This window comes from Neoarius graeffei, chromosome 10 (genome assembly GCF_027579695.1).
Source record: "Neoarius graeffei isolate fNeoGra1 chromosome 10, fNeoGra1.pri, whole genome shotgun sequence".
Taxonomy (NCBI): domain Eukaryota; kingdom Metazoa; phylum Chordata; class Actinopteri; order Siluriformes; family Ariidae; genus Neoarius; species Neoarius graeffei.
Window position 1 is genome coordinate 21108407 of NC_083578.1, and position 12826 is coordinate 21121232.

The following is a 12826-nucleotide window of genomic DNA, read 5'->3' on the forward strand; positions in this document are numbered from 1 at the left end:
CTTGTTCAACAGAAATATCATTTACCTGTAAATTCAATTTTGGTTCAGCTTTCAATTGATACCCTGATCCTATTAATATGGCCTTTGTTTTGGTCACATTAAGCACAAGTTTATTACTGGTTACCCGCTCTACCACTAATTGTAGTTCTTTCTGTAATATATCATTAACAATATCAGCTGATTCTGCCGCTGCATATATTGTTGAATCATCCGCATACATAGAAATTTGAGCTTTACTCAGCACCAAGGGGAGATCATTAATGAAAATCGAAAACAATAAAGGCCCTAAACAGCTCCCCTGTGGTACTCCACAGTCAACAGAACTAACTTTAGAAAAACTACCATTAAAGTAAACAGTCTGCCCTCTATCTCTTAAGTAACTCTCCATCCATTTTAGTGCAGGAGGAGTGAAACCATAATGTTTAAGTTTATTCAATAACAAAAAATGATCAATAATATCAAACGCTGCACTGAAATCCAGTAAAACAGCACCCACCAATTTTCCACCATCCATCTTACATTGCCAGTCATCAGTCATTTGTGTTAAAGCCGTACATGTACTATGGCATGTTGATAGTCTGTATTTAAATTATATACATCAAAATATCTTTTGGATTTGTTCAAAAATAATTCTCTCCATCACCTTTCCTAATACTGGTAACAAACTTATAGGATGACTGTTTGTGCCCGAAAAAGGACCAGATGATGATGATGATGAAGAAGAACCTTTATTATCTCTACTTGAGAGAAATTTGTTTTGGGCAAACAAGAGAGTGTGATTTTACAGAAACCTATAACATAAATGTAGCATACTAAACAAGTAACATGCAAACATACTGTAGATACAGCCTAGTTCATCTGCCTCCACACACCCCCAAACAGACAGCCCCTTGTATTGCAGTCCATAGGTATTGCACACAACCATTTCCCTGAGCTACTTAGCACAAACATTGCTCAGAGAGATATCATTATAATAATAAATATTACACATAAAACAAAATGATTGCATAAAATTACACCATAACCTAAAAATACTACCCCCCCCCACTTTTTTTTTATTCCACTTAAAAAAAGATGGATTTTTTTTAAGTGGAATAATTTTTGCTATCTTCCATGCCTTAGGACTAATACATTTTTCAATACTCAGATTGACAATATGGCAGACAGGAACTGAAATCACACTGGCAGCTAAACTGAGAAATTTAACATCCAAGTTATCCACCCCTGGTGACCTTTCTTTACATTTTTTAATTAAACACTCAACATCCTTAACAGAAACCTTTGCTATTTTAAATTCACAGTTCTTATTATTCATCACTAACTCTTTAATTCTTGTTATAGAAGAATCAATACTTGTCTGTTGCATATTACTCTTTAAATTATTTATCTTTGAAGAGAAATAATCATTAAAATAACTAGCAATATGAACTGGTTTAGTCAACCATTTTCCATCCACTTCCAAATGGGAAGGGCAGGTCTTCCCATCATTTCATTTACAACATATCACATCTTCTTTTTATCATTTCTCACATCTTTAATTTTATTTTGATAAAACAAGTGTTTTTTTCTTTTTATTTAAAGCTGTAACATAATTTCTTAACTTCTTATAAATTTGCCAATCAGACTCAAAGCTAGATATAATCGCTGTGTTTTTTTTTTGCTTCATCTCTCTGTTTCATCAGATCCCTCAACTCTGTATCCAACCAGGGTGATTTCACATTTCTAACCATCAAAACTAATGTATTAAATATGTCCAGTGCCTCATCAAGATCATCCTTTTTATCATCCTATTTAGTCCTGGGTATGACTTTAAATTGCAACCGGTGGTGAATCTCATGTCTGGGAGGACTTGAGTATTGGGAAAAGTGGAGTTACCCCTTAATCACCATTGCTCCCAGGTCCACTCTGACTCAGAGTGGTAGCACCTGCCTGGGTTCCAGCTATGGGTTAAATAGTACATCACCAATAAGGTGCTGGCAGAAGATTGCTTTTCAGTGCAATGTGGCAGATGAACCCAACAGGGTCAATGGCACACCACCAGATGGCATGCAGAAGAGCCACTTAAATGGCCAACAGATTGCATCACTTGGCAAGTCAATTGTCGCTGCAGGGTCTGTGGCACTTTGTGCACCACTTGGCATCAGGTATGGAGGTCCAGAGAGACAACATGATGGGGGCACAACATCGTTTGTCTTACCTTACTGTGCAAGGTGCTTCATTAGGAGAGGAGAATAGTATGCGAGAGCTCACGAAACCAGATATTCCATAGCAGCTCAACCAGGCCATTCATGCCACCGCTGCAGACGACTCTGTCGCTCTGGTGCAGGCCTTGTAGCCCATTTGTGTTTCTGCACATCCTAATGAAGCAGTCATCATCACTAGCGATGGACAGCCGATGACGACGATATTGTCCTTGGTAGCGTGTTCAAAGGTCAGTGTATCCTAGTGGAAGCGCTCTCCTTGCTCCACTGACTGCACTCCCTTGTTCTCCTTGAATTTATCAAGATGAGCATCAAGGATATGGACTTTGACAGACATCCTGCAGCCCACTGTACCATAGTTCTTCACCAGAGTCTCAACCAGCTTCATATAATTTTCAGCTTTGTAATTTCCCAAGAAGCCCCAAACCACTGCAACAAACCTATTCCAAGCCACTTTCTCCTTCCTAGTGAGCTTCTTGGGGAATTCCTTGCACTCCACGATCTTCTTTATCTGTGGTCAGACAACTTAGGAAAGAAGTCTTGAAGGTTTGTGCCAACTCCTTATCTAGAGCTGTGATAAATAGGTTCATAAGGCCCAATTTGATGAGCAGTGGTGGCATCAACACCTTCCACAGGTCCACCAATGGCTCCCATTTGACATTGTTCCTCCCCACAGCAAACTTGGTCAGCTGTGGCCAGTCCCGCTATTGGTAGTGCACCTTGGTGTCCCTGCTGTCTCAAAGACAAAGATAGCAGGGAAATTTGATAAAGTTTCCTTGGAGACCCATCAGGAATGCCACCATTTTGAAGTCTCTGACCTCCTAGCCATACTCCTTATACTTCAAGGCATCCAGCAGTGTCTTGAAACTGTTGTAACCTTCCTTGAGGTCAGAAAAAAATGGCATATTTTGAAATTTAACTTTTTTTCTGACTTTGTCAATGAAAAGCCACAAATTTGCCTGTTTTCTCAATGAAAATAGGTAAATTTAAAAATACCGATGTTCTGATCACAAAAACAAAGTTTGGGAAAATAATAGCCATTTTCTATACTTTTGCAGTATAAGCAATTTGGAAATAACACTTTGGAACAAAAATTTGTTACACAGTATAATGTGTTGTCAACAGGTTCAAGTACACACAGGGATAAGAGGAGGTGTGCTATTTCTATCAGTTTACTTCTGTAGCCGATCACCACTAACTTCTACTCCTTAGGTTTTACGAATTACATGCGAAGTCCAGCTGGTGACATCTTTAAACCTGAACACTATGAAGTCAACCAGGACATGACTCAGCCTCTGTGCAAGTACTTTATCGCTTCCTCACATAATACCTACCTGATGGGGGACCAGCTGATGTCTCAGTCCAGGGTGGACATGTATGCATGGGTCCTGCAAGCAGGCTGCAGATGTGTGGAAGGTCAGTTTAAGTTATGGAATTAATGGCAAGACTCTAGTGCACTCCAGTGTTGTTGTTGTTTTCTTTTTTTTTCTGACACACTGGAGTGCATAAGTATTCAATCCCCTTGAACTTTCTCCATGTTTTGTAATGTTATAACTTGGAACTGCAATGGTCTGAACAGTGATTATATATCATGATTCTTTGGAAAATAGCCCAAAATGGGGGGGGGGGGGGGTTGTCCTGGAATGCCCCAGACATTCTCTCTCTCTCTCTCTCTCTCTCTCTCTCTCTCTCTCTCAAAACCATTCAATTCAACATGATGGCTTATTTCATGTAGATTCATGACATATAATCCCAATCCCAATATCCATTCCAATTCCAGGCTGTAACACAACTAAATATGGAAAAAGTTCACAGAGGTTGATTACTTGTGCAAGTTATTGTACTTTAATGTTGACTGGATGAATATATTGGTCATTTAATCACTTAACCTGAATGGTGACTGTACTGTAAACTATTGCATGTTGTCTTCCAGTGGATTGTTGGGATGGACAAGATGGAGAGCCAATTGTACACCATGGCTATACTCTAACATCCAAAATCCTTTTTAAGGACGTCATTGAAACCATCAACAAATATGCATTTGTGAAGAACCCGTAAGTCTTAGCAGAGTTTCTTACCTTTCAAGCCTTAATTATTTCAGTGACTGAGAAAGTATGTACACTGAACAAAAATATAAATGCAGCACCTAAAGATTTTATTTATTTTGTACATCCGATACTGATTTTTTTTTTCTGCCCACATCAAATGATAGTATAGCATACCAGTAAACATTTTTTGAAAAAAAAAAAAGTCCCTCTACTCAAGTTCTGAGCAGTGCCCAGACTTGAGATAATCCATGATCCAGTCGGGTGTGACCATTGCAGACAAAAATTTCACTGAGTAATGCATGTCATGACCATCCTTTATGTGGGGCCAATAAAAGGCCACCCTAAAATGACAAAAATGTTCAAATGTCAAGATGCCACAGATGACCAGAATCAACCGGGAACGAGCCATTGGCATGCTGCAGGCTGGAATGTCCATCAGAGCTGTAGGGCGTCAATTGGGGGTGCTATTCCACGATAGTCCGCCTCCGACGACGATTTCAGCAGCATGGCACCACAGACAACATGCCACATGCACGCAGGCCACGTGTCACCACTCCAGCACAAGACGTCTGACCCACCTGCGTGATTGGTGCCGGACTGCAACACGGACCGCAGATGAGACCATGGGGAGACACAATCGCAGGGTCAGCAGTCAAACTGTGAGAAACCGACTCAGAGAAGCTGGCCTCCATGCACGTAGACCTCATCGAGGATTGGACCTGACTGCTGGGCGACGACGTTCTCGTCTGGACTGGGCTCGGGCACATAGAAAATAAAAATGAAAATGAATTTCTATCTGAACATTTGTATTTCATAAAATATGGACCGCTGCGTTTATATTTTTGTTCAGTGTAGAAAAGCTGTGCTTACTTGGTATGGAAACATTAGTCTAAACAGTGTGTGTGTGTGTGTGTGTGTATACACTACCCGAGATTTCATTAGCACCAACATTGCTGAAGGTGATAATTCCTTCAAGATGCACAGGGTTCCTGGAGGTCACTGTTAACAGAATGCTGTTTTTAGACATGTTTCTCTACAACATGTCAGTTTTAACACATGGCTTACTCTTATGGATCTTCTTCAGTTCCTTTTTGTAGTGGGACTGTTAAACATATTTCAGCAAGTACTGATCCTTAAGGTTTATCTAAGTATTGCACAGCGATCACCATCTAACATATATTTCTGTTTCTGTCTTTGTGTTCCTTCTTCAGGTATCCAGTGATCTTGTCCATAGAGAACCACTGCACTGTTCCCCAGCAGAAGAAGATGGCTCAGTATCTGGTGGATATCTTGGGGGAGAAGTTGGACCTGTCATCAGTCAAAGCTGACGAGTCAGGACTCCTGCCCTCACCCGATTCCCTGAAAAGCAAAATTCTTGTCAAGGTAAAAAAAAATTTTCACCATTGCTACTATTATTCAAGAAAAAGCTATCCTTTGCCAGTTAAATGAAAACATGGACATAATGACAATAAACATAAAAATAGGAAAGATTAGAGACAGTGGTATCTTCATTAGAGCAGAGTCTTCAATATCAACATCTTTCATATTTCTGGAGGACCACTGTACAAGGACATTTGGTCCACAAGACATCTGGTTGGGATTAGAGATGTGTTTCAGGACTGAAATCCTGTGGTATACAACAAAAACAAATAAGGAGGATTTAACTTTCAGGAAGTGAGATATGAAACTTGTGTCCAAAAGAACATGCAGTGATATGTGATGCATCTACAGCATTCATTCATTCATAGTTAGTTTAAATGAGGCTACTACAACCCCAAATCAGAAAAAGCTAGGACGATATATGGAAATTGAAATTAAAACTAAAAACGATGATTTGTAAACAATTTTTGACCAGGATTGCTCTCAAAGCAATACAACAATACATTATTCGATGTTTTACCTCATTAATTTTATTGTCTTTTCAAAATAAACACATTTCAGTTTTGATTCTTGCAACACATTGGATTGTAAAGCGACTCCTACTATGCAGGGTGGGTGGAGCCCTGGACCCTGGGCAATTTGCATACAGGGCTAGAAGGGGAGTAGAGGATGCCCAGATTACACTTTTAGATCTCCTTTACAGACATTTAGAGGGTCCTGGTACGCATGCCAGGCTCTTGTTTTTGGATTTCTCCTCGGCTTTTAATACAATCCAGCCTCATGTTTTAGTTAGTAAATTACTTGCAGAATTTAATATTGAAAGTGATCTTGTGAGTTGGATAATGGACTTTTTAACAAACAGAACACAGAGAGTTAAGGTAAATGGTTGCCTCTCTGAAAGGCGTGTCTCTTCTACTGGCTCCCCTCAGGGTTGTGTACTTTCACCTTTACTATACATCCTCTACACTAACGATTGTAGGAGCCAGTATAGTAATAGACATATCCTGAAATATGCTGATGATACAGTCATTGTCAGTTTACTGCAGAAACATGAATTCCAGCATGGGCCTGTGGTCGACGAGTTTGTTAGTTGGTGTGACAGGTCTTTTCTCCAGATCAACACCTCTAAAACTAAGGATATGCTGATAGATTTTAGGAAAAAACAACCTGCTTTTCCTCAACCCACCTGTATAAAAGGTAGCAATATAGAGGTGGTAGAGCAGTATAAATATTTGGGTACTGTGATAGACAGTAAACTCAAATTTGATGTAAATACAGAGACTATCTGCAAAAAGGGTCAACAACGATTGTACTTCCTAAGGAAGCTTAACTCTTTTAATGTTGATAAGGTTATTTTGTCTTTGTTTTATAAATCTTTTATTGAATCTGTTCTTACTTTTGCTTTCATTGCCTGGTATGGGGGTATCAGCCTGAAGGAGAAAAATAACATCAACCATATTGTGAAGGTGGCTGGTAAGATAATAGGCTGTCCACAGGCTTCCTTAATAGATATTTATGAGAGGCAGGTTATGAAGAAGGCAGATGACATATTGGATTGTGTAAATCATCCTCTTTATTGTTCTTTTGAGGTCCTCCCTTCAGGCAGGAGATTTAGAGTCCCTTGTTTTAAGTTCAACAGGACAAAGTACTCCTTTGTACCAAGTGCGATTAGGTTGCTAAATTTGCACAATCCTTGCACTTAGATGAGAAGCTGTCTATAGCATTTTTAACTTGTAGTCTGTGTTACTTATTTGTATGTGTATGTGTTGTTATCTGTTGTGTTATCTGTATGTTTACCTGCTGCAAGACAAGTTTCCCCTCCTTAGGGGACAATAAACTTAAACTGAACTGAACTGAACTGAACTGAACACATTTCAAAAAAAGTTGGGACGGTAACGCATTTACCACTTTATAATCTTGCCATTGCTTCTCATAACACTTAAAACACCAAGTGGTGAAATGTTTCAGGTGTTATTTTGTTACATTCTTCCTGCAAACAGGTCTTCAGGTATGCAACAGTACGGGGTCATTGTTGTCATATTTTTTTGTTTCAAAATTCGTTGCACATTCTCTTTTGGGGACAGAGGAGAAAGGCACCCTCTTCTTCCACAGTCATGCCTTTGTAATGTGCAGGATGTAGTTTTGCATTGTCTTGTTGAAATATCCCTGGAAAAGATGTTGTCATGAAGGCAGCACATGTTGCTCTAAAATCTTAACCTACTTTTCTGCATTAATGCTGCCATCACAGAAGTGTTAGTTACCTTTACTAAGGACACTGGCAAAACCCCATGCCATGACAGACCCTGGCTTTTGGACTTGTTGCTGGTAACAACATATGGATGGTCCTTTTTATCTTTGGTCCAGAGCATACATTGTCCATTTCTTCCAAATAAAGAACTAGAATACTGATTCCTCTGATCACAATACAAGTTTGATGTTCCATCCCAGACCATCTGAACCCAGAGAAGTTTATGGCACTTCTAGACACAGTTAATATAAGGCTTCTTTTTTGCACAGTAAAGTTTTAACTGGCATTTCTGGATGTAACACTGTATTGTAGTGCTTGACAACTGTTTGCCAAAGTAATTCCAAGCCCACGTACAGTGGTGCTTAAAAGTTTGTGAACCCTTTAGAGTTTTCTATATTTCTGAATAAATATGACCTAAAACATCATCAGATTTTCACACAAGTCCTAAAAGTAGATAAAGAGAACCCAGTTAAACAAATGAGACAAAAATATTATACTTGGTCATTTATTTATTGAGGAAAATGTTCCAATATTACATATCTGTGAGTGGCAAAAGTATGTGAACCTCTAGGATTAGCAGTTAATTTGAAAGTGAAATTAGAGTCAGGTGTTTTCAATCGATGGGATGACAATCAGCTGTGAGTGGGCACCCTGTTTTATTCAAAGAACAGGGATCTATCAAAGTCTGATCTTCACAACACATGTTTGTGGAAGTGTAACATGGCACAAACAAAGGAAATTTCTGAGGACCTCAGAAAAAGTGTTGTTGATGCTCATCAGGCTGGAAAAGGATACAAAACCATATCTAAAGAGTTTGGATTCCACCAATCCACAGTCAGACAGATTGTGTACAAATGGAAGAAATTCAAGACCATTGTTACCCTCCCCAGGAGTGGTCGACCAACAAAGATCACTCCAAGAGCAAGGCGTGTATTAGTCAGCAAGGTCCCAAAGGATCCCAGGGTAACTTCTAAGCAACTGAAGGCCTCTCTCACATTGGTTAATGTTAATGTTCATGAGTCCACCATGAGGAGAACACTGAACAACAATGGTGTGCATGACAGGGTTGCAAGGAGAAAGCCACTGCTCTCCAAAAAGAACATTGCTGCTTGTTTGCAGTTTGCTAAAGATCATGTGGACAAGCCAGAAGGCTATTGGAAAAATGTTTTGTGGACGGATGAGACCAAAATAGGACTTTTTGGTTTAAACGAGAAGCATTATGTTTGGAGAAAGGAAAACACTGCATTCCAGCATAAGAACCTTATCCCATCTGTGAAACATGGTGGTGGTAGCATCATGGTTTGGGCCTGTTTTGCTGCATCTGGGCCAGGACGGATTGCCATCATTGATGGAACAATGAATTCTGAATTATACCAGCGAATTCTAAAGGAAAATGTCAGGACATCTGTCCATGAACTGAATCTCAAGAGAAGGTGGGTCATGCAGCAAGACAACGACCCTAAGCACACAAGTCGTTCTACCAAAGAATGGTTAAAGAAGAATAAAGTTAATGTTCTGGAATGGCCAAGTCAAAGTCCTGACCTTAATCCAATAGAAATGTTGTGGAAGGACCTGAAGCGAGCAGTTCATGTGAGGAAACCCACCAACATCCCAGAGTTGAAGCCGTTCTGTACAGAGGAATGGGCTAAAATTCCTCCAAGCCGGTGTGCAGGACTGATCAACAGTTACCGCAAATGTTTAGTTGCAGTTATTGCTGCACAAGGGGGTCACACCAGATACTGAAAGCAAAAGTTCACATACTTTTGCCACTCACAGATATGTAATATTGGATCATTTTCCTCAATAAATAAATGACCAAGTATAATATTTTTGTCTCATTTGTTTAACTGGGTTCTCTTTATCTACTTTTAGGACTTGTGTGAAAATCTGATGATGTTTTAGGTCATATTTATGCAGAAATATAGAAAATTCTAAAGGGTTCACAAACTTTCAAGCACCACTGTAGTTACCGGTATATCAGCTATAGATGAATGATGGTTCTTGATGCAGTGCTATCTGAGGGATACAAGTCACGGGTGTGAAGTCATTCTTCACTGAAATCACAGATGTTCAGCTTAGGCTTGGGCCCTTGCCCTTTACTCACTGAAATTCTTCCAGATTCTTTGACTCGTTTAATGATATTATGCATTGTAGAAGGTGAGATATCAAATCCTTTCAAATCTTTCTTTGAGGAATCTTGTTTTTAAATAGTTCAATAATTTTCTCACACATTTGTTGACAAACTGGAGATCCTCAGCCCAGCTTTGCTCCTCAAAGGCTAGGCCTTTCCTGGATACTGATTTTGTACCAAATCATGATTACAATTTCCTGTTAACATCACTTGCTTCAAATCACATCATTATTTCACTGTTTTACTTCATTACTAGCACTTAATTGCCCACGTCCCAACTTTTGTTGGAAGGTGTTGCAGGCCTGGAATGCAGAAATGGATGTATATTAACAAATAAAATTAAGTTAACCAGACAAAACATGAAATATTTTGGGTTCATACTGTCTGCAATGCAATACAAGTCAAAGTAAATTTAGTAATTGCTATCTTTTTTTAAAAAATTGCATTTACCATACTGTCCCAATTTTTCGGGACATTTGAGGTTGTTGAAAATATACTAAATTTGTTAGAAAATGTCATGGACAAGTACAGTACAAAAACAAAAGTAACTGCTCATGTGGGATTAAAAACAGTCCCACACATATCTCCAGTTCAGACCAATTATGAACTTAAGATATAGTTGAGGTTGAGGAGCTGTCAGAGCCAGAATTCACACACCATGCATTTCTGCCTCTGGGAGTCCCCCCCCCCCAGTGTTTTTCAGTGTATAGTGGTAGGGTTCTCATCTCATTAAAGAATTCAGGTTTAGGCCACACTTATTCCTGGCTTAAATATGAATACAGATATGGATAATTGGAGCACTAAGCCAGTACAGTTACAGACAGTGGTATTGCTTTACACACTTAATCTGTCCACAATCTCAGTTAACAATGAGTTTCAGTTTGAGCCTTCCTGTTTATTATTTCAGACAACTTTCTGGAGTATCCTTCATGAGGCTTTTACATTATCCAGCTTCTTTCATCTTTTTGTACGACTACACAACTCCATATAACAGCTGATACCAGACCACTGCAAAATCAGGCCACAGGAGTGATGGTGTAGTTTAACACAGAGCCGGTACTATAATTGGAAGCTGGCCGTCACCGGCCATTGGAGAGCTGGCTGAAAACTGGGCCAGTGAGCAGTATTGACAAATTGCATGGTGCTGGCACTGGGTCAATGAGCAACTCTCCAGCTGCAGTTTAAAACCCACACCTCTTTGTCTTGCTTTTGCTTGCCAGAGGCTTTGACTCAAACCAGATTTGCATATCACTGCTTTTTCATCCGTGTGCATATATTATGACATTAATTGACTTGCTTAAATTTTACTATACTCAGTAGCAATCCTTATCTCCACATGATTTGGCATCCAGTAGATACCCTGCCTGCCAAGAAGCCATTTTGCCCAGTTAATTGTTGTGATATTATCCATTATGCTTGTGCCATCCACATTATCTACAACTCCAAATCAGAAAAAGTTGGGACGGTATATTGAAGTTGAAATTAAAATTGAAAGCAGTGATTTTTAAATAATTGACCAGTCTTGCACTCAAAGCAATACAACAGCACATTATTTGATGTTTGACCTCATGAATGTTATTGTTTTTTCAAAATAAACACATTTCAATTTTGATTCTTGCACCACATTTCAAAAAAAGTTTGGACAGTAAAGCATTTCCTGGTTTGTAATGCTGCCGTTCCTTGTCACAACACTTAAAAGATGTTTAGGGACTGAAGACACCAAATGATGAAGCATTTCAGGTATTATTTTGTTCCATTCTTTGTGCAAACAGGTTTTAAGGTGTGCAGCAGTATGGGTTCATGGTTGTCATATTTTTTGCTTCAAATTGGCTACACATTCTCTTTTGGGGACAGAGAGGAAAGGCACCCTCTTCTTCTACAGTCATGCCTTTGTAATGTGTGCAGAATGTGGTTTTGCATTGTCTTGTTGAAATATCCCTGGAAAAGATGTCGTCTTGAAGGCAGTATATGTTCCTCCACAATCTCAATTTACTTTTCTGCATTAATCCTGTCATCATAGAAGTGTAAGTTTCCTTTGCTAAGGACACTGACATAACTCCATACCATGACAGACCCTGGCTTTTGGACTTGTTGCTGGTAACAGTCTGGATGGTATCTTTTCATCTTTGGTCTGGAGCACACGGCGTCCATTTCTTCCAAAAAAAGACCTGGAATACTGATTCCTCTGACCACAATACATCCCAGACCATCTGAGCCCAGAGAAGTTGCAATTCTGGACACAGTTAACATAAGGCTTCTTTTTTGCACAGTAAAGTTTTAACTGGCATTTGTGGATGTAACTCTGTACTGTAGTGCTTGATAAAGGTTTGCCAAAGTAATTCCAAGCCCATGTAGTTATATCAGCTATAGGTGAATGATGGTTCTTGATGCAGTGCCGTCTGAGGGATACGAGTCACGGGTGTGTAGTCATTCTCCACGGAAATCACAGGTGTTCAGCTTCGGCTTGGGCCCTTGCCCTTTACTCACTGAAATTCCTCGAGATTCTTTGACTCCTTTTAAAGATATTATGCACCATAGAGAGTGAGATTTCAAATCTTTCTTTGAGGAGCCTTGTTTTTAAACAGTTCAGTAATTTTCTCACACATTTGTTGACAAACTGGAGATCCTCAGCCCATCTTTGCTTCTCTAAGGTTAGGCCTTTCCTGGATACTGATTTTGTCCCAAATCATGATTACAATCACCTGTTGACATCACCTGCTTCAAATCACATCATTATTTAATAATTTTCCCTCATCAATAGCCCTAAATTTCCCCCATTCCAACTTTTGTTGGAATGTGTTGCAGGCCTGAAATGCAG

General features: G+C 39.4%; 1 protein-coding gene across 4 annotated transcripts in view; it reads left to right on the forward strand.

Annotated features, from left to right (window-relative positions):
• The window catches only part of plch2a (phospholipase C, eta 2a), a 336349-nt gene that overhangs the window by 282069 nt on the left and 41454 nt on the right, over nt 1-12826 (forward strand). For all 4 annotated transcript variants that reach the window (XM_060931507.1, XM_060931509.1, XM_060931506.1 and 1 more), the window contains exons 8-10: nt 3414-3617; nt 4135-4255; nt 5461-5632. In XM_060931507.1, the coding sequence (XP_060787490.1) occupies nt 3414-3617; nt 4135-4255; nt 5461-5632 (497 nt within the window). The remainder of the gene's footprint in view (nt 1-3413; nt 3618-4134; nt 4256-5460; nt 5633-12826) is intronic.